The sequence below is a fragment of the Chiloscyllium plagiosum genome, chromosome 11 (assembly GCF_004010195.1).
Source record: "Chiloscyllium plagiosum isolate BGI_BamShark_2017 chromosome 11, ASM401019v2, whole genome shotgun sequence".
In the NCBI taxonomy this organism is placed as follows: Eukaryota; Metazoa; Chordata; class Chondrichthyes; order Orectolobiformes; family Hemiscylliidae; genus Chiloscyllium; species Chiloscyllium plagiosum.
In genome coordinates this window covers 42,681,145-42,704,618 of record NC_057720.1, presented here as the reverse complement: position 1 = coordinate 42,704,618, position 23,474 = coordinate 42,681,145, and the positions used below count along the sequence as shown (strand labels likewise).

General features: G+C 41.6%; 1 protein-coding gene across 4 annotated transcripts in view; it reads right to left on the bottom strand.

Moving 5' to 3' along the window:
* Positions 1-23,474, bottom strand: part of eps15 (epidermal growth factor receptor pathway substrate 15) — a 169,926-nt gene that overhangs the window by 24,397 nt on the left and 122,055 nt on the right. For all 4 annotated transcript variants that reach the window (XM_043699211.1, XM_043699212.1, XM_043699213.1 and 1 more), the window contains 4 exons: positions 18,061-18,157; positions 8,878-8,922; positions 4,106-4,251; positions 2,609-2,678 (listed from right to left, as the gene is read on the bottom strand). In XM_043699211.1, the coding sequence (XP_043555146.1) occupies positions 2,609-2,678; positions 4,106-4,251; positions 8,878-8,922; positions 18,061-18,157 (358 nt within the window). The remainder of the gene's footprint in view (positions 1-2,608; positions 2,679-4,105; positions 4,252-8,877; positions 8,923-18,060; positions 18,158-23,474) is intronic.

Here is a 23,474-nt window from a genome sequence, read left to right as displayed (position 1 = left end):
AAAACTGTATACAGTACTCCAGGTGTGGCCTACCAGCACCCTATATGATTGCAACATAACCTCTCTGCTTTTAAATTCAATCCCTTTAGCAGTGAAGGACAAAATTCCATTTGCCTTCTTAATTACCTGTTGCACCTAAAGACCTAACTTCCATGATTCATGCACAAGGACACCCAGATCCCTCTGCACAGCAGCATGCTGCAACTTTTTACCATTCAAATAAGTCCTTTTTACTGTTATTCCTATCAAAATAGATGACTTCACATTTATTAATAGTATACTCCATCGGTCAGACCTTTGCCCACTCACATTATCTATATCTTGCTGCCAAGTTTCAGTCAGAGAGTCATAGAGATGTACAGCATGGAAGCAGATCCTTCGATCAAATCCGTCCATGCCGACCAGATATCCCAACCCAATCGAGTCCCACCTGCCAACACCCAGCCCATATCCCTCCAAACGCTTCATATTCTTTTTCCCATCCAAATGCCTCTTAAATGTTGCAATTGTACCAGCCTCCACCACTTCCTCTGGTAGCTCATTCCATACACGTACCACCCTCTGTGTGAAAAAGTTGCCCCTTAGGTCTCTTTTATATCTTTCCCTAAACCTAAGCCCTCTAGTTCTGGACTCCCCGACTCCAGGGAAAAGACTTCGCTTATTTACCCTATCCATGCCCCTCAATTTTCTAAACCTCTATAAAAGTCACCCCTCAGCCTCCAACGCTCCAGGGAAAACTCCTCTGCATACTTTGCCCTATCACTCATCTTAGTGTTACCTTCAAACTTTGACACCCGACACATAGCCCCCAACTCCGAATCATCTTGTAAATTATGAATAATTGCAGTCCCAACACTGATCCTGAGGCACACCACTAGTCACCAATCATCAACTAGAAAAATATTCATTTATTCATCAACTAGAAAAACATTCATTTATTCCCACTCTTTGCTTCCTTTAGTTAACCAATCCTATATCCATGCAAACACATTACCCATAATGCCATGCATCTTTTGTTTGGCATTTTGCCAAATGCCTTTTGAAAATCTAGATACACCACATCGACTGGGTCCCCGTTGTCAACAGTGCTTGCAATGTCTTCATAGAATTCCAGTAGATTAGTTAAGCATGACCTGCTTTTCACAAACCCATACTGCTTCTGCCCAATGGGACAATTTCTACCTCGATGTCTTGCTATTTCTTCCTTGACAGTAGATTCAAGCATTTCCCCGGCTATAGAAATTAAGCTAACTGGCCTATAATTCCCCATCTTTTGCCTAGCCCCTTTTTTAAACAGTGGTGTCACATTTGCTGTTTTCCAACCTGCTGGGACTGCAGATACATAGATATTTTTAGTGACCTTGCTCAGACATATTATGATTCAATCGGTGGGACTTGAACCTTGGCCTTCTCTGACCCGAGCACTGTGCCACAAAAGCTCTAATAAAAAAAGATCAATCAACTTAGGTGGACATGTTGACACACCTCTAAGGCAGGCGAGCCTTGAATCTAGACCTTCTGGTTGGGGAGTAGGGACATTACCACAACACCACAAAAGCCCTCAGCTTGTTTAACTCGTAAGCCTGCTCCCTGGCATTTCGAACCAATCTAGTTAAAATAATTGAACCACATTTACTCGATCAAGCTACCCATTCATTTTGTAAGACTGGAGTCATTTAATAAAGATTAAGATGTTGGAAAATATGAACAAGGACAAAATGGTATGTTTAGATGCGTGTTGGATTATTCTATGAATACATCTGTAAACTTGTTTTTTAAACTTCACCACACTGGTCATGAAACATTTTGAGCTGTTCTTGTTTGAGGATTCTTTCTGATGGGCTTGAGCAATTTTGGTCTCATTGACTAACTCACTACAATGATTAGTATTCTTGTCATAAAACGTTGATGTCGTCTTATTTCTTTAATTGAACATCATTTTTGCAGATAACTAATTAGCAACAACTAAGGAAGCAAACCACACATTGATTTAAAAAATAAAAGCCCTGCGTATTCTAAACTAAAATAAAGAAGTGTGGATGCTGAGACATGAAACAAAATAAAATGGTGGAGAAATTCAGCAGGCTTGGCAGCATCGGTCGAGGGAGAAACAAAATTAACATTTTAAGTCCAGTGACCCTTTATCAGAACTGAGTGTTTGAGTTTCTCCAGCATTTCATTTTTATTTCAAATGCATACTTTCTTTGGTTTACAATTTTGCCAATACATCCATGTGAAAGTACAATGAGAATACATATACAGAGATCACCTCCCCAATGGAATCAAACACTTTTTTCACTTGTTAAAAAAATACAAAATAGACATTTCAAGATTGCCAATTAGTTACAAGCTGATGGTATGTAACATGTTGGACAATACTTCATCAGGGAAAGAGAGAGAGAAATAGGCAGGATGAAATTGGAGAGATATTGAAGGACCAGAAAGAATAAACTCATGATGACAGCATCAAAATGGTATTAAAGAGGCTGCTTGTGAACAACGCAGAGATCTGTTATTGTGTGTGCACGAGTATGTTTGTGAATTTATAACCATATTAATAGCTTAGAACCGATATTTGTATCTGCACTGTTAGGTTTAACTTTCTCACCTGTTTCACTCGTGGATGAGACTGTTCCACCACCAGGAGCAAATGGATCATTGGCTTTCAGAGTTTCAATCTAAAATCAAATATATGTAAATACGTTGGTTTTATACAGACACATACTTGAATTCAGAAGTAAAATGCCAGTTCATGTGTCTGTGCAATGTTCTAGAAAAAAACTGGTTATTCTAACTGTTTTGGAATACAACTGGACTTGTGGTATCTGGTTTTGCTCTGCACTGACTTTTCTGATTGATCAGAATTTCATTAAAGTCAGAATGCAATCTCAAGTTCTCACGATAAAAGCAAAGCTGCTTTTGTCAACTTTAATCTGAAGTTCAAAACTATGACCAGAAAAATAAAAAAAACCCGAAATAACGTTTTGACTGTAGTTGAAGAATTAATCTCAACAATGAAATCCTAAAAATCATCAACTTGATTTTGCAAATCTTACATTTGTGACTTGGTGAGATTGATTGGTCAAAATAGATAGAAGTGGGTTCATGCCTGAAACTTACTGCAAGACAAGTTGCTATTTTCATTTTGGGCATCTAGAGAGGAAACCAATAATCAGAATCTAGTTACCAGAAATCTGCTTCCATGGCAAAGTGCAGAACTCAAAGTGATATACCTTGGTACTGTCAATAAGTTATGTTCCCACCCTTTCAGTTGCAATAAATGTACAATAGAATATCAGAAAACAAGTAAAATAACTGCAAAATATGCAGAGGCAAAAGTGAAATGAATTCACTGATAACTTGTATTAATTATTGAAAAACATTCTGAAAGTATGTCATATATGATCTTTCTGATGACCTTACATAAATGATCATTCTTTATCAATTGTCGGCAGCTTATTTGACCACATGAGCTGTTAAACGTGTATTCCTCTCAAGTTATGCATAGACATTTGCCTTTACTAGCTTATTCATTGGATAATTATCAAGTGCAGAAACTTTAGCTAATTTTAGCACCAGGAATTTTAAGACCAATCAAAATACTGTGTCTCACACCAAAGATACACTCTATTAACTCAGCACATTAATAACTGAATTTTATTATATATCAAAGAATCCATTCTGGGACAACAGTTCAGCATAATTCATTATGTTTTAGCATCATATACAGCTATGTGGAAATCCTTCCAGGACACAGCAGTACACCCACATGGTCATTAATAATCTACTACTTAGCATTAAGTAATTAATTTCTCAATCATTTGGAAATGATCTTAGTCCTCTTCCCATGGTACTTAACCACTAACAGGCATGATACACACGGGGGTAATCTCTTCTAAAACTTAACTCCTTCGGCACGGAGCAGCTTCGGCCCCACAATGACTTGGCTATGATTAGGAATTTTTTCGAAAAAGCCACAAGATGAAAACGGTGAACCTTTCACCGTTTTCCGATACATCACTATCTGCATAGAGTCATTTTTAGATACTTTATCTTTAGAAAAACAGTATGTGCCATTAAGTACATAACTGATTTCTGTACTTACTGATCCCACATTATTGTTGGCTACTGTAGTACTAAAAGGATCAGACTCAATAGATGTAAACGGATCATTTGAAGATTGTTGAAAGAAGTTACTAGAAGCATCTGCAAAAGGATCAGTGCCTTTAAAAGGGTCTCCTCCAAAAGGATCTGCAACAATATTGTACAAATGATTCAGAGAAAACCCAAACAAGAAATGTTAACAGATAAATGATTTTGAATACAAGACACACATAATCAAGACTATCTACTGAATAGCATAACTGAGAAAGCCTACCAGAAATAGGAGTAATTAGTACCCAAGTCAGACTGCAATTGAAATATTAAAGCAAACTGTAAATTGTTTCAAATGTAAAAAGTCAACTTTATACATTTCGAAATAATTCTACAACAGTTAATATCTTACATATAAATTTCATGTTGTAGTAAGTTATAAAAATTGAGGAAGATTGTAGGTTTTATCTGAATTCCATATTAAAAAGGAATATGACAACTAAGCTTATGCTCATGCTAAGAAGTGAGAATTTTGAAATCAGCCTTGGAACATGATCAGGATCATGAGCCAATGACAGTTTACAACTTTGTTTCAGTATATCTGCTCAAGGACATTAGACACATATGTGACTTAGCTGTTATTTCCCTCCTTTTGCCTTACACCACACACACAGAATTGGCCCCCACTAACAGCCACAAATGTTCATGTTTAAGTCGTTATTCATTGGTACTCATGGGACACGATGTCATCATCCTCAGGGGAAATTACACTAAAGTTTTATCATTAAGTGTATAAACCCTGCTTTGATGTGCTTTTCCAAAATGCCGACCTCATATTTATCGAAATTAAGCTCCACCTGCCACTCCTCAGCCCATTGGCTCATCTGATCAAGATCCCATTGTACTCTGAGTAATCTTCACTGCCCACTACACCTCAAGTTTTGGTGCCATTTGCAAACTTACCAACTATACCTCCTATGTTCACATCCAAATCATTTATATAAATGACAAAAAGCATGGAACCAGCACCAATCCTTGTGGCATACCACTGGTCACAGGCCTCCAGTCTGAAAAGCAATCTAACACCATAGTCTGCCTTCTACCTTCAAGCCAGTTCTGTATCCAAATGGCTAGTTCTCCTATTTTCCATCAGATAAAACCTTGCTCACCAGTCTACCATGAGAAACCTTGTCAAACACCTTACTGAAGTCCATATAGATCATGTCCACTACTCTACCCTCATCATTCCTCTTCCTTACATTTTCAAAAAACTCAGTCACGTTTGAGAGACATGATTTCCCATGCAAAAAGCCATGTTGACTATCCCTAATCAGTCCTTGCCTTTCCAATTACATGTACATCCTGTCCCTCAGGATTCCCTCCAACAACTTGCCCACTACCGATATCAGGCTCACTGGTCAATAGTTCCCTGGCTTGTCCTTACCAACTCAAATAGTGGTAACACGTTAGCGAAATTCCAGTCTTCCGGCATCTCATCTGTAACTATCGATGATACAAATATCTCAGCAAAGAGCCCAGCAATCACTTCTCTAGCTTCCCACAGAGTTCTAGACTACACCTGATCAGGTCCTGGGGATTTATCCACTTGTAAGACATCCAGTACCACCTCCTCAGTAATTTTTCATGCTGTCACCATCTATTACCCTACATTCTACATCTTCCACGTCCTTCTCCACAGTAAACTCTCATGCAAAACACTGGTTAAGTATCTCTCCCATCTCATGTGGTTCCACACACAGGCTACCTTGCTGATCTTTGAGGGGCCCTATTCTCTCCCTGGTTATAATTTTGTCCTTAGTATATTTATTCTCCTTAACCCTATTTGCCAAAGCTATCTCATGTCGTCTTTTTGCTCTCCTGATTTCCCTCTTCAGTATACGCCTACTGCTTTTATATGCCCAGGATTCACTCAATCTCTCTCATCTATACCTGACATATGCTTCCATCTTTTTCTCAACCAAAACCTCAATTTCTCTAGTCATCCAGCGTACCCGACACTACCAGCCTTGCTTTCACCCTAACAGGAATATACTGTCTCTGGACTCTCATGGTCTCGCTTTTGAAGGCTTCCCATTTTCAAGCCATCCCTTTACCTGCTAAAATCTGCCCCCAGTCAGCTTTTGAAAGCTCTTGCCCAATACTGTCAAAATTGGCCTTACTCCAATTTAGAATTTCAACTTTTAGATGTGGTCTATCCTTTTCCATCACGATTTCAAAATTAATAGAATTATGGTCACTGGCCCCAAAGTGCTCCCCCATTGACATCTCAGTCACCTGCCCTGCCTTATTTCCCAAGAGTAGGTCAAGTTTGAACCTGCTCTAGTAGGTACATCCATATACTGAACCAGAAAATATTCTTGTACACACTTAACAGATTCCTCTCCATCTAAATTCTTACCACTATGGCAGTCCCAGTCTATGTTTGGAAAGTTAAAATCCCCCACCAATAACCACTCTATTATTCTTTCAGGTAACTGAGATCTCCTTATAAATTTGTTTCTCAATTTCCTGCTGACTGTTGGGTGGTCTTTAGTACAGGCCCAATAAGGCGATCATCTCTTTCAGATTTCTCAGTTCCACTCAAATAACTTCCCTGGATGTATTTCTGGGAATATCCTCCTCAAGTACAGCTGTAATGCTATCCCTTAACAAAAACACCACTCCCTCTCCTCTCTCGTCCCCCTTTCTATCCTTCCTGTAGAAGCTGTATCCTCGAACATTAAGCTGCCAGTCCTGTCAATCCCTGAGCTACGTCTTGTAAGTGCTATGAAATCCCAATCCCATGTTCCTAACCACACCCTGAGTTTGTCTGCTTTCCTTGTTAGGCATCTTGCATTGAAATAAATGCAGTTTAATTTATCAGTCCTACCTTGTTCTCTACTTTGTCCCTGTCTCCCCTATTTGACTTGCTCCTTTTCCCAACTGTTCCAATCCCAGTGTCATCTCTTTCCGCACTATTTTCCTGAGCTTCCCCAACGTCTAACCCCGACCCCACCATACTAGTTTAAATCCTCCTGAGCAGCTCTAGCAAATCTCCTGCCAATAGAATAGTGTCCTTCCAAGTTAGGAGCAATCCATCCTTCTTGTACAGGTCACTTCTCTCCCAGACGAGATTCCAATGATCCAATAATGTGAACCCTTCTCCCCTGCACCAGCTTCTCAGCCACACATTCATCGGCTCCATCCTCCTATTCCTACCCTCAATAACTCATAGCACAGTGAGTAATCTAGATATTACTACCTTTGAGGACCTCCTTTTTCAATTCCTGCCTAACTTTCTATATTTTCCCTTCAGAATCTCATCCTTATCCCTTCCCATGTCATTAGTTCCAATGTGCATAACAACCTCCTGCTAGTTCCTCTCCCCTTTGAGAACATTTTGCACCCTCTCTGAAATATCCTGGATCCTGGGAGGAATTCTGATTTTTTGCTGCCAGCCACAGAAATGTCTGTCTGTGCCTCTGACTAGAGAGTCCCCTAGCACAATCCATTACTTGTAACCCATCGTACCCCTCAATCGAGCCTGTCTCGATACCAGAAACCTGGCTGTTTGTGCTACATTCTCCTGAGTCCATCACCTGATACACTTTCCAAAACATCATACTTCATGGAGATGAGGATAGTCACAGTAGACTCCTGCACTACCTGCCTACCCATCCTATCTTTCCTGGAGTTAACCCATCTACCCATCTGCGGGTTTTCTCCCTTCCTATAACGGCCATCCGCCACACCTCCAGCTCCTGTAAATTCCTTATTGCCTCTAACTGCCACTCCAACTGATCCACGTGATCTGATAGGATTCACAACCAAAGACACTTCCTGCAGACATAATCATCAGTAACACGAAAACTGTCCCTAAACTCCCAAATAAGAAAGAAAGAGCACATCATTTAAAAGGCCATCTTTGCTCCTTCACAATCATTGCCACATCTCCACTCTCTTGCTCTTCAGCTGAGATCAAAACATATGTCTCTCTAGAAGTGTTATAATACTACTTCACTGCTCAAGGCATTCACAGTTCCAGAACACAAACTCCCTGCAGCAGATGAAGTGTGCTAAAAGGATAATAAATGAAAGAAAACTGACTCACATACATCTGAATAAAAAGGTAACAGACCCGCTGCAGCATCAACACTTCAGAAACAAGCTTCCAATGTTAAGTGTAAAATGGGACAATACAAATAATGTCAGAGCAGGAAATTTTCACCTTGTTATCATCAACAATTTGTTTATAAAAAGGGTGAGGAGCAAGTTTCATTCTCGCACGTAGGATTAAGGAACGGAGATAAATTTGACAGCATTTACAATGTTATTATACAAAATCCTCCTGTCTGATATTTTACCTTACACCCCACAAACTGGAATGAAGATTTGCTACGCTAAAGAAAGTATTAACACGAGTTGTTGTTAATTGGGCCGGAGGAACAAAAAACAATACAGCAACTTAGAATCAGAATTTTTATTGTTGGCATACCGCAGCAATTTAGTGCTGAAAAAATTTAAACGTTTGACAACTCAAAGTTGGACAAAAGACTTGGTAATGTCACTCGGTAGTAGGATTACCCCTCCCCCAGTACACCTGATTCGCCAAGCCTGTTTTTACAGCTGAAAGTTCCACTTTATGATGGATGTTTCCTCATTCCGAAGTACTATCATTGCCTCCAAGTGAAAGGTCCAGAGGTGAAATTAGGTATGTTCTAATGCAAATAGAGCTTGCTGAAACTACTTCAGATTAAGTACACCATGGAGTACTTTTCTTACCTGCAATATCAACTTTTCCAAATGGATCATCTTTAAAGGGATCGCCTTCAAAAATAATTGAATAAAAAACATATTACTGCAAAACTAACAGATTCATCAGTAAGGGATTAACATAAATTACGTTGAATTTAAAAAGTCAGTTTTGTTACATGACACACTTAGCCAAAGATTACGAATAATGGAGGGAGGAAAAGAGGTGTTTGTTTCAATTGTGCGTATGGGAGACTGAATTATTGTGCATCCAAAACTGTATACTTTTCTTGAGTTTCTCACTGATTTTGACATATGCATTTAGCCTCAACTCCAAAAGATTGTCTAGCTGTGGTAAAAGGGACCCAAGGTGATTAGTCTGGAAAATGCTATGGTTATAGGGGTTTTACAATACATGGTCATTCAATTATACATGGTGCAAGCATTACCACTGTTCAAAGGCCTTTGCTCCGCTCATCAGTATAGTATGCCAAATTCTCCTAATGCCTTTAATTAATTGGGATTATGATTAATACTTTATATTTTGCATTTAAAACCTATCCTTTGATTTGACTTCGGGGGAGTTCTAAATTGTAGGTGAATCTGAAATCATGCAATTCACATAAAATATCACACATCTGTGAAAGGGATGCTTCATCCAGAAAAAAATTCTGTTTATTACATTAATAAATAATAGATAGTTCTGGGATAATGCATGTTTCAGCAGTGCAATTTGGATATACCATTGAAGAAGAGTTGGGAACAGTATTTTCGACAACGCTTACCTTCGTTGGCAATAGCATGATTTGAGTGGGGATCAGGTTGAGCACTTTGCTCTGTGCATGCACCAATGTGCGAGCCGAAATGTCTGCGCTGTTCCGCGCACAAGCCAGTGTTCTTACCACTACACACAGGCGCCAATGTCCATGCGTGCATGATGTAGGTGCTGGTCTTCATGCCGTTCTGCACACGCGCAAAGTCTATCTGCTGTTCTGTGCATGTGTGCGGTTAGTGCGAAAGTCTTTGCGCCATTCTGCGCATGCGCAATCTGAGCTCTGATCTTCATGCCGTTCTGCACATGCGCTGTTGGCAGCTGCAGACAAAGCAGCTTTCTGTAACAGCAGCTTTCTTACACTTTTTAAACATATTGTGTTAAATTTATTTTTGCTCTGTTAATAAGTAGGATTTCATAGAACATATAGAGCATTACAGCGCAGTACAAGCCCTTCGACCCTCAATGTTGCGCCGACCTGTCATACCAATCTGAAGCCCATTTAACCTACACTATTCCATGTACGTCCATATGCTTGTCCAATGGCAACTTAAATGTACTTAAAGTTGGTGAAATTACTACCATTGCAGGCAAAGCATTCCATACCCTTGCTACTCTCTGAGTAAAGAAACTACCTCTGATGCCTGTTCTATAGCTATCACCCCTCAATTTAAAGCTATGCCCCCTCGTGCTCACCGTCACTATACTTGGAAAAAGGCTCTCCCTGTCCACCCTATCTAACCCTCTGATTATCTTATATGTCTCTATTAAGTCACCTCTCAACCTTCTTCTCTCTAACGAAAACAGCCTCAAGTCCCTCAGATTTTCCTCCTAAGACCTTCCCTCCATACCAAGCAACATCCTGGTAAATCTCCTCTGCACCCTTTCCAAAGCTTCCACATCCTTCTTATAATGCAGTGACCAGAGCTGTACACAATACTCCAAGTGCAGCCGCACCAGAGTTTTGTACAGCTGCAGCATAACCTCATGGTTCCGGAACTCGATCCCTCTATTAATAAAAATTAAAACACTGAATGCCTTCTTAACAACCCTGTCAACCTGGGTGGCAACTTTCAAAGATCTGTGTACTGGACACCAAGATCTCTTTGCTCATCGACACTACCAAGGATCTTACCATTAGCCCAGTACTTTTACTCTGACCAAAGTGAATCACCTCACACTTGTCCGCATTAAACTCCATTTGCCACCTCTCGGCCCAGCTCTACAGCTTATCTATGTCTCTCTGTAACCAACATTCCTCGTCACTATCCACAACTCCACCGACCTTAGTGTCGCCTGCAAATTTACTAACCCACCCCTCTATGCCCTCATCCAGGTCGTTTATAAAAATGGCGAACAGCAGTGGACCCAACATTGACCCTTGCGGTACACGATGGTAACTGGACTCCAGGATGAACATTTCCCATCAACCACCACCCTCTGTCTTCTTTCAGCAAGCCAATTACTGATCCAAACTGCTAAATCTCCCACAATCCCATTCTTCCGCATTTTGTACAATAGCCTACTGTGGGGAATCTTATCGAACACCTTGCTGAAATCCATATACACCACATCAATCGGTTTACTCTCATCTACCTGTTTGGTCACCTTCTCAAAGAACTCAATAAGGTTTGTGAGGCACAACCTACCCTTCACAAAATCGTGCTGACTATCCCTAATCAAATTTTTCTTTTCTAGATGATTATAAATCCTATCTCTGAGAACTTTTTCCAAAACTTTCCCAACAACTGAAGTAAGGCTCACTGGTCTATAATTACCTGGGTTGTCTCTACTCCCCTTCTTGAACAGGGGAACCACATTTGCTATCCTCCAGTCTTCTGGCAATATTCCTGTAGACAATGATGATTTAAAGATCACTGCCAAAGGCTCAGCAATCTCCTCCCTGGCTTCCCAGAGGATCTTTGGATAAATACCATCCGGCCCAGGGGACTTATCTAATTTCACACTCTGCAGGATTTCTAATACCTCTTCCTTGTGACCCTTAATCCCACCTAGTCTAGTAGCCTGTATCTCAGTATTCTCCTCAATAACATTGTCATTTTCTGAGTGAATACTGTCGAAAAATATTCATTAAGTGCTTCCCCTGTCTCCTGAGTCCACACAAGCTTCCCACTATTATCCTTGATTGGCCCTAATCTTACTCTCGTCATTCGTTTATTCCTTGAACACCTATAGAAAGCCTTAAGGCTTATCCTGATCCTATCCACCAACAACTTCTCATGTCTCCTCCTGGCTCTTCTGAGCTCTCTCTTTAGGTCTTTCCTAGCTACCTTGTAACCCTCAAACACCCTAACTGAGCCTTCACACCTCAGCCTAACATAAGCCTTTTTCTTCCTCTTGACCAGCGATTCCACTTCCTTCGTAAACCACAGCTCCCGTGCTCTATAGCTTCCTCCCTGCCTGACAGGTACATACTTATCTAGGACACACAGGAGCTTTTCCTTGAATAAGCTCCACATTCTTAATATGCCCATTCCCTGCAGTTTCCTTCCCCATCCTATGCTTCCTAAATCTTGCCTAGTCGCATCGTAATTGCCTTTCCCCCAGCTGTAACTCTTGCCCAGTGGTATACACCTATCCCTTTCTATCACTAAAGTAAACATAACAGAATCATGATCGCTATCACCAAAGTGCTCACCTACTTCCAAGTCTAACACCTGGCCGGGCTTATTACCCAGTACCAAATCTAATGTGGCTTCGCCCCTTGTTGGCCTGTTTACATACTGTGTCAGGAAGCCCTCCTGCAAACACTGGACAAAAACTGACCCATCTACAGTACTCGTACTATCGTGTTCCCAGTCAATATTTGGAAAGGTGTAGTCCCCCCATGACAACTACCCTGTCTCTCTCACTCCAATTGAGAATCATCTTTGCTATCCTTTCCTCTACATCTCTGGAACTATTCAGAGAACTATAGAAAACTCCCAACAGGGTGACCTCCCCTTTCCGGTTTCTAACCTCAGCCCATACTACCTGAGTTGACGAGTCCCCAAACATCCTTTCTGCAACTGTAATACTGTCCTTGACCAACAATGCCACACCCCCCCCTTCTTTTACCATCTTCTCTGTTCTTACTGAAACATCTAAATCCTGGAACCTGCAACAACCATTCCTGTCCCTGCTCTATCCATGTCTCCGAAATGGCCACAACATCGAAGTCCCAGGTACCCACCCATGCTGCAAGTTCACCCACCTTATTCTGGATGCTCCTGGCATTGAAGTAGACACACTTCAAACCAACGTCTTGCTTGCCGGGGCCATCATGCATCCCTGAAACTTGATTTCGGACCTCCCTACTCTCAACCTTTTTTATACTCAAACTACAATTTTGTTCCCATTCCCCTGCTGGATTAGTTTAAACCCACCCTAATAGCCTTAGCGAATTTCCCTCCCGGGATATTGGTACCCCTCTGGTTCAGATGAAGACCATCCTGCTTGTAGAGGTCCCACCTACCCTAGAAAAAGCCCCAATTATCCAAGAATCCAAAACCCTCCCTCCTGCACCATCCCCGCAGCCACGTGTTCAACTCCTCTCTCTCCCTATTCCTTGCCTCACTAGCACATGGCACGGACAACAAACCAGAGACAACAACTCTGTTTGTCCTAGTTCTAAGCTTCCATCCAAGCTCCCTGAATTTCTGCTTTAAATCTCCATCTCTCTTCCTATCTATGTCGTTGGTGCCCATGTGGACCACGACTTGGGGCTGCTACCCCCCCCCCCCCCCCCCCACTTAAGCATCCCAAAAACACGATCAGAGACATCATGAACCCTGGCATCTGGGAGGCAACACACCAATCGTGAGTCTCTCTCGTCTCCACAGAACCTCCTATCTGTCCCCCTAGCTATGGAGTCCCCAATGACTACTTCTCTGCTCCTCTTCCCCCTTCCCTTCTGAGCAGCAGGGACAGACTGTCAGCAGGGACAAACCTTGCAAAAAACAGACTCTGTGCCAGAGCCCTTTGCCCCACTGCTTTTCCCTGGTAAGTCGTCCCCCCCCAACAGTATCCAAAACGGTATACTTATTGTCGAGGGGAATGGCCACAGTGGATCCCTGCACTGCCTGCCAGTTCCCTCTCCCTTTCAACCTTCATTCAGACTGCATTATACCTGTCATAGAGTCATAGAGATGTACAGCATGGAAACAGACCCTTCAGGCCAACCCGTCCATGCCGACCAGATATCCCAACCTAATCAAGTCCCACCTGCCAGCACCCGGCCCATATCCCTCCAAACCCTTCCTATTCATATACCTATCCAAATGCCTCTTAAATGTTGCAATTGTACCAGCCTCCACCACTTCCTCCGTTAGCTCTTTCCATACATGTACCACCCTCTGTGTGAAAAAATTGCCCCGTAGGTCTCTTTTATATGTTTTCCCTCTCACCCTAAACCAATGCCCTCTAGTTCTGGACTCCCCAATCCCAGGGAAAAGACTTTGTCTATTTATCCTATCCATGCCCCTCATAATTTTGTAAACCTCTATAAGGTCACCCCTCAGCCTCCGACGCTCCAGAGAAAACAGCCCCAGCCTGTTCAGCCTCTCCTTCTTCACTATCCTATCTACCTGCGACTCCACTTTCAAGAAGCTATGAACCGGCACTCCAAGGTCTCTTTGTTCAGCAACCTTTTGAGCAATCGTGAGTGACCTTTGTTGCTGGTCTGCCCCAAACCCAACATTTCCCATAGGCCCCATTATTTCTATTAAACAACTTTCTATTAAGTGAGGCTTTGCTGGAATGCAAGTAGGGCATTATAGGAGTTGAAACTTTATTGCTGGAACAGCACAGCAGGTCAGGCAGCATCCAGGGAACAGGAGATTCGACGTTTCGGGCACAGGCCCTTCTTCAGGAATGGCCTACCTTTACATCTATAAGCAGTATTTGAACCCTTTGTTAGGCTGTTCTATCTTTATTTGTTTATAATTTCTAAGCTCTCAATATCTTGCTGGTGCACATCAAAACTGTATTCGGATCACAGGAGGACTTCCAAAGCATTGCACTGCACTAATGTCTTGCTGTTAAGAGACAAACTGTTAAAGCCTTTATTTTGCATTTACCAAGGCAGGCATAGGAATACCAAATTTCAAGAGAAACAATAATTAATATTACAGAACAAAGAGGGTGCTGATTTGTTGACAAGCTACGTTCTACGGGAAATGCACTTTTGATGGAATAACACCAATCCCCCTATCACTAGCATATTTCTCACAGGTGGATAATGCATTTGCAAGATTTGTAAGGGTTCTATCATGATTCTATGATTGAGTCTTCGTGTAAGAATTTTCCTACATGCCTTCATGGAGTCCACCCAATGCTGAAGCAGTATAACCAATTCTCTATCCTTGATGCACCAACTGAGAAACGCACTAATAGGTTCTCTACTATAATCTACCAGAAGCCTACCTTAACTAGTCAATACATACATTGGGATTTCTAAGCTCTATCTCCTCAAGATTGGTATCATCAACACATTGTAAACAAGACTTCACTCACTGTGCAAGTTTGATACTACGTGGCGCAATCTATACTTCCAGGATAATGGCTATCCCAATCAGAGAGTCATATATTATGCAAACTCACAAATGGGCCTAAGGCAGCTACTTTCAGTTCTGAAAAATGCCCAGTCTACATCAAATAACCCTTAAGATGAAGATGTATCAAAAAATCTCGTTTCTTATCAGTATAAACTGTTAATCCCTCTGAAATTTAGTGTTCATGTCTGTCCAGATAAACATCAGACATAAGGCTTCTTTAGCATATTTCCTTTAGCAAGAGCCAGGTCCTGTATTATCAAGTCATAGAGATGTACAGCATGGAAACAGACCCTTCGGTCCAACCCGTCCATGCCGACCAGCCCAATCTAGTCCCATCTGCCAGCACCCGGCCCATATCCCTCCAAACCCTTCCTATTCATATACTAATCCAAATGTCTATTAAATGTTGCAATTGTACCAGCCTCCACCACATCCTCTGGCAGCTCATTTCATACACACATCACCCTCTGCGTGAAAAAGTTGCAGCTTAGATCAATTTTTCTCCTCTCACCCGAAACCTATGTCCTCTACTTCTGGACTCCCCGACCCCAGGGAAAAGACTTTGTCTATTTATCCTATTCATGCCCCTCATAATTTTGTAAACCTCTCTAAGGTCACTCCTCAGCCTCCGATACTCCAGGGAAAACTGCCCCAGCCTGTTCAGCCTCTCCCTGTTGCTCAGATCCTCCAACCCTAGTAACATCCTTGTAAATATTTTCTGAACCCTTTCAAGTTTCACAACATCTTTCCGATAGGAAGGAGACCAGAACTGCATGCAATATTCCAACAGTAGCCTCACCAACGCCCTGTACAGCCGCAACATGACCTCCCAACTCCTGTCCTCAATACTCTGACCAATAAAGGAAAGCATACCAAACGCCTTCTTCACTATCCTATCTACCTGCGATTCCACTTTCAAGGAGCTTTAAACCTGCACTCCAAGGTCTCTTTGTTCAGCAACACTCCCTAGGACCTTACCATTAAGCATAGAAGTCCTGCTAAGATTTGCTTTCCCAAAATGCAGCATCTCGCATTTATCTGAATTAAACTCCATCTGCCACTTCTCAGCCCATTGGCCCATCTGGTCCAGATCCTGTTGTAATCTGAGGTAACCCTCTTCGCTGTCCACACCTCCAATTTTGGTGTATCTGCAAACTTACTAACTGTACCCCTTATGCTCGCATCCAAATCATTTATGTAAATGACAAAAAGTAGAGGGCCCAGCACCGATCCTTGTGGCACTCCTCTGGTCAAAAGTCTCGAGTCTGGAAAACAACCCTCCACCACCACCCTCTGTGACTATGGGATTCTTGCATTCGAGGAGCAAAATAACTTGACTGATTGGTACCTGAGCCTCTGCACTCAGGCAATGCCCAAGTATATAACATATGCTCAGTAAGTCAAAAGTGGTCACTAGCAGCACTGAGTTCTTGTAGTGTACTGGCTATTACATTTGCCTAAGAAGCGAAAGGCCCCAGATTCAAAACTGGGCAGAAATGTCAACAGTTTAGGGGTCTTTTGGCACAGTGACATGATCCATAACCCTTGGATGCATTGAAGTTCCACTTGCTCCAGAGATGTCTCGCAACATTTGAATAGGTTGATCAAAAATATCTAGAATATGAGCTAGTTATATTTCAGAATATCTGAAAAATAAAACTCTGTCGTGGACCTCCAGGAAAAAGTAGAAAATTTCTTGAAGATTTCTGGCACACAATTATGTAGCTTTTTATGCAGGATGTCACATGTTTTTCTCAAATTATTTACAAGTTTTGCAAGAAAGTTTTACAGGAATGAAGATAACGACTTAAAGTACACAGATTCTCAACAGTGTATTGAGTTCAATGCTGGTAGATTTCTCTGCTCCCCCCCCATCTGAATTGAACAAATCATGGCATCAGTTTTTTTTCTCTCAAAGCATCAAATGACATGATTATCATTTAAAGTGAAATGAATGTGTTGCAATAGATTTTTGATTTTACCAACATTTTCCAAAGATATTAGCTCATGTATTTTATTGTGTATGCACAATAATCTATAATATGGCAATATAAAGACTACAGTTTTACTTTCAGGCCATGTGTCAACACATCAGGAGCAACATAGATTCATAACCAATTCCTAAAGTATTAAAGCCAAGTAGAATCTTAGAGTCACACGGCACAGAAACAGGCAGTCCAGCGTAACTCATCCAGGCCGAACAAGTTTTGTAAACTGAACTAATCCCATTTGCCTGTGTTTGGCCCATAGCCCACTAAACCTTTCCGATCCAGGCACTTTTCAAAGTTGAAATTGTACCTGCCACAGTAGTACTGCAAGTTTCATTGTTTAAACATCCAACGAGCTCAGTACAATAAAAATGGATAATTTGCAAAGTTGGTGTTGAGTCTTTTCAAGTTAAGATAAAGTGAACAGCCTCAGATGAAATCCAAAATATAACAATTGGAGAATCAGAGCTCTACACACATCTATTACTTCTTTCGTGGCAAAAAGTAACATACACCTAACAACATATATTGTTCACTGCAGAGCTACTGATCCAAGACCAATACTAAAAAGCACCAACTTGTATTTATATAAGGTCTTGTGACTTTTGGACATCTCAAAACACTTTACAATGAATGATTACTGTGTTTAACCATATGAATAAAAAGCAGAGTTGCTGTCTGTCTTAAACTGAATTAATTTTGGAGCGCATGCAGTCCAAAAATTTAGTTCTTACGTGTTTAATTACAATATTAAATTTGGACTACACTTATGAAAGCTGGAATAGTAGCATGAGAGACATAATCTGAAACTTAATTGTTACACATATGACTTTTTAAAAATTATATGAAGACAATGAGCTTCAAAATTTGAAATTAAAACCAAAATAATTGAACTTACTTCCAGTGAAAGGATCCGTCTGAAAGAAATCCAGATTTGAGTCTGGAATACTGTTGTTGTTCGTAGTTTTCGTAACTATTGGATCAAAAGGATCATCCTACAAGAAGCAAAAATAGATACACTCTACTTAGTTCTTCGAGGAAGTGACCAAGTTGATAGATGAAAGAAGGGCTGTTGATGACATATAAATGGACTTTAGTAAGGCGTTTGATAAGGTTCCCCATGGTAGACGAATGGAGAAAGTGAAGTCACAGAGTGTGCAGGGTGTTAAAGGTGGATAAAGAACTGGTTGAGCAACAGGAGACAGAGAGTAGCAGTTGAAGGGAGTTTCTCAAAATGGAGAAAAGTGACCAGTGGTATTCCACAGGGGTCAGTATTGGGACCACTGTTGTTTGTAATATACATAAATGATCTAGAAGAAGGCACTGTTGGTATGATCAGCAAGTTTGCAGATGACACAAAGATTGGTGGAGTAGCAGAAAGCATAAGGGGCTGTCAGAGAATACAGGAGGGTATAGATAGACTGGAGAGTTGGCAGAAAAGTAGCAGATGGATTTCAATCCAAACCAACGTGAGGTGATGCATATAGGCAAGTCTAATTCTAGAGCGAATTATACAATGAATGGAAGAGCCTTGGGATACATTGATGGGCAGAGAGATCTGGGAGTGCAGGTTCATTGTACCCTGAAGGTTGCTGCACAGGTGGATAGAGTGGTCAAGAAGGCATATAGTAAGCTTCCCTTCATTGGACGGGGTATTGAGTATAAGAGCTGGCAAGTCATGTTAAAATTGTACAAGACATTGGTTCGGCCGCATTTAGAACACTGTGTACAGTTCTGGTCGCCTCATTACCAAAAGGACGTGGATGCTTTGGAGAGCGTGCAAAGAAGGTTTATGAGGATGTTGCCTGGTATGCAGGGTGCTAGCTATGAAGAAAGGTTGAGTAGGTTAGGTTTATTTTCATTAGAAAAAAGGAGATTGAGAGGGGACCTGATTGAGGTTTACAAAATCATGAAGGGTACAAACAGGGTGGACAGAAACAAGCTTTTTCCCCAGGGTGAAGGATTCAATAACAAGAGGTCACACTTTCAAGGTGAGAGGTGGAAGGTTTAAGGGGGATACACGCAGCAAGTACTTCACACAGAGGGTGATGGGCGTTTGGAACGCGTTGCCAGCAGAGGTGGTAGAAGCAGGCACGGTAGAGGCAGGCATCATTTAAGATGCATCTGGACAGATGCATGATTAGGTGGGGAGCAGAGGGATACAGATGCTAAGGAATTGACCGACAGGTTTAGACAGTACATTTGGACTGGCTCAGGCTTGGAGGGCTGAAGGGCCTGATCCTGGGTTGTAAATTTTCTTTGTTCTTATGTACAAATTCATTAATTTTGGGTTGGAGTTTGCAGATTGCAACAATGTAATGTCACTCATTCTGATACTTGTTTCAGACTGATTTTAAACAGGGTTCCTTGGCTAGATAAATAGAATGAGAGAATGAGAGATAGATACCTAAGTGGAATAGTAATCCAGAACCCCCAAGCTAATGTTCTGGGGACAATGGTTTGAGTTGAAACTTTATTGCTGGAACAGCACAGCAGGTCAGGCAGCATCCAGGGAACAGGAGATTCGACGTTTCGGGCACAGGCCCTTCATTCCTGAAGAAGGGCCTGTGCCCGAAACGTCGAATCTCCTGTTCCCTGGATGCTGCCTGACCTGCTGTGCTGTTCCAGCAATAAAGTTTCAACTTTGATCTCCAGCATCTGCAGACCTCACTTTCTCCTTGGACAATGGTTTGAACCTTACCATGGCAGATGGTGAAATTTGACATCAGTTAAAAAGAAAATTTGAAATTAAAAAGCTAATGCAATGGTGACCATGTAACCCTCATCAATTGGTGCAAAAAAACACCTGCATTAATCTCCTTTAGGAAACTGCCATTCTTACCAGGTCTAGCCTGTGTATGACCCCACACCCACAGAAATATTGTTAACCCGTAACAGCTCACTGAAAGTCATTCAGTTGTATCAGTCCTCTATAATGTCGAAAGAAAGGTGTGAAACCAAATGGACCGCCTGGCATCAACATAGGCACTGGAAACAATAACAGCAAACATAGCCCTATCACTTCTTCTTAGTCCTCTTAGTCAAACTTTTGCCAAAATTGGGAGAACTGTCCCACAGACGAATTGAGATACAGCCTGACATAGCCATTCTTTCAATGTCAGTGTCATACTTAGTAGGGGCATGGAACGCACTGCCTGCAACAGTAGTAGACTTACCAACTTTAAGGGCATTTGATAGGCATATAGATGAGAATGGAGCAGTTTAGGTTAGATGGGCTTCAGATTGGTTTGACAGGTCGGTGCAACATCGAGGGCCAAAGGGCCTGTACTGCACTATAATATTCTATGTTCTACTTACATTGTTGCAAACAGCATCATCATCATCCCAGGTATGTCCTATCCCACCCGCAGGACAAACCCAGCAGAGTTCTTGATACCACAGTATACAGTTGGGAAGAAATTACCCTGGGAGATGGTAACCTCATGAACTGTCATTTCCCCACTCTACCACTATGACCAAACTGGGAGATAATCCTTGTTCAATCAAAAGTCTGGAAGGGCAAACCAGAAGCAGAACCAGTCACACCTAAAAATGAGAGAGTCAATTTGGCGAAACCACAACACAGGACACCCTGCATGCCAAACAGCAAAATCAGCATGTCGTAGATTTTCCTGTTCCTCGGTTGCTGCCTGACCGGCTGTGCTTTTCCAGCACCACTCTAATGTAGACTCCGATTTCCAGCATCTGCAGTCTTCACTTTTGCCTATGTAAAAGACAGGGCTAAGCAATCCCACAACTATCAAGTTATATCCAGCTCTGCAGTCCAGTCACGAATGGTGGTGAACAACTGAACAAATAGGAGGGTAAGGTTCCACAAATATTTCTGTCCCCAACTGATAAGGTGTACATTAGTGCAAACGTTGGGGCTATCTTCAACCAGAGGTGCCAAATGAATAATTCACCTCGGGTCTCATCCAGACATCTCCAGAATCACAGGTGCCAATCTTCAAACAATTCTTTTCGCATTCTGTGATAATCAAGAAACAGCTGAAGATACTGCATACGAGAAAGGCTACGGAACTTGACAATATTCTTATTGAACATGTATTCTCCAGAACGAGTTGCTATCCTAGCCTCGCTATTGCAATACAGCTACAATGGCATCTATACAAATGTGCAAAATTGTCTATATTCACCCTGTGCACAGAAAAGCAGGGCAAATCCAATTAGCACCCTATCAGTCTGATCTTGATCAATAGTCAAGGAAGGAACTAGCAACAGTGCTATCAAACAACACTTACAAAGAAATAACCTGTTCACTGATGCTCAGTTTGGGTCCACCATGATCTTTTGGCTCCTCGTCTGATTACAGTCCTGATCCAAACACAGGATTATTAGCATGCCAAAGCAGCATGCAATAGATAAAGCTAAGCAATCTGACAATTAATGGATAAGACCTAGTTTTGCAGTCTGACCCAGTCATGACAGTGATGAATAATTAAACAATTAACACAAGGCAGTAGCTCCACAAATATACCCATCGTTAATGAAGGGCAACTCCAGCACATCAGTGCCAAAACACAAGGCTGAAACATGTGCATCCAGATTTGGGTCTGAAATACTGTCGTTATAAGCATTTTTCATAACTAGCTAGAAGTGGTGAGTAGATGATTCATCTTGGCTTCCTCCTGAAGGCCCCTGCTTCAAGAAATGGCTGAAGGAATACTAAATGCTGCAAAGGCTATGGGCCCAGACAGTATTCCAACATTAGTATTAAAAACATCTGCTCCAGTAGCAGCTATGCCCCCAGACAAGCTGTTCCAGTAAAGTCACAACACTGGCATTTACCCAACAATGTGGAAAAATGCCCAGCTATACCCTGTCCAAAAAAACAAGCCGGGGTCTATTAGTCTACCCTTAGTCTAAGTTACAGAAGAGTTCGCCAACAGTACTATCAAGTGGCACTTGCAAAAGCAATAACCTACTCACTGAAACTCTGCCTGGGTTTTGACAGGCAACTCAGCACCTGACCTCATTAGAGCCTTCATTCAAACATGGATAGAACAGCTGATTTCCAAAGGGGAGGTAAGAGTGACTGCCCTTGATATCAAAGCAGTATCTGACTATGGCATCAAAGAGCACGGGCAAAACAGGAGTCAATGGAAATAAGAGGAAACTCTCCACTAGTTGAAGACATACTAAGCACAAAGTAAAATTGTTATGGTTATTGGTGCCCAAGGCATCTGTGCAGGTGTTTTTCATGCAAGGTTCCTCAGACCAACCATTTTTCGGTATTGCATTAATGACCCACCCATCACCATAAGTTCAGAAGTGGGATGTTTGTTTACGATGGCACAATATTCGGCATCTGTGTGCTCATTTATACAGTACAAGTCAAGATGGAACAATACCCACTTGCCTGGATGAGTGTAGCTGCAACAACACTGGAAATTTGTCATCATCAGGACAAAGTATCCCACTTGATTGGCATCCCATTCACCACCTTCAATATGGTCTCCATTTGTCACTGACACACATTGGCAGCAAAGTGCCAACTGCAAGCTGCAATGCAATAACTCACCAAGTTTCCTCCAAAAGGACCCTCCAAATCTGCAACCTCTATCACTTATATGGACTAGGACAGCAGATTCACAGGAACACCTCCAACTGCAAGTTTCCCTTCAAGCCAGACACTATCCTGACATGGAACTATCTGACTGTGCCTTCACTAACACTGGATCAAAAACCTGGAACTTGTTTTCTAATAGCACTGTCTCTGTGTGTTCCTGCAATCCAAGGGCAGAAGTTCAATAAGAAACTTGCCCTACCTTCTCTTGGGCAAGTAGAATGGGCAATAAATCCTGGTCCAGCTATCCCATGACTGAACAACTAAAACCCATATGCCCATGACAATTTCAGCTAAATACTTTACAGGTTAATACCAGTTGGAAAGATTCCTCGTAGGTATAAACAAAGATGTTTCAATAAATTTCCTGTCAATTTAATAACTTCGGCATTGCATTGTCACATAAGAACAACTAAGATGAGGTTTGAAGCTCAACACCAATTTCGTTAAATTTAAAAGGCTTTGTGAACATACTGTGTTAAAATAACCACAAGAGGCAACAGTTAGCAGCAGTGGATTATTTCAAATTATTGAAAGGACCCAAGGGGTGAGAAAGAAAGCAGAAAGAAAATGTGGGAAAAAAAGCTGTCCAAAATGACATCATCTACTTAATGCAACAATCGAGTTGAAGAGATACAGTCAGCCCCAGTCTAGCAGCTGGGCCATTTCATTCTACTTAAGTTTAAACCACAGCACTGTTGCATGCAAAGACCAGCAATGGCCCA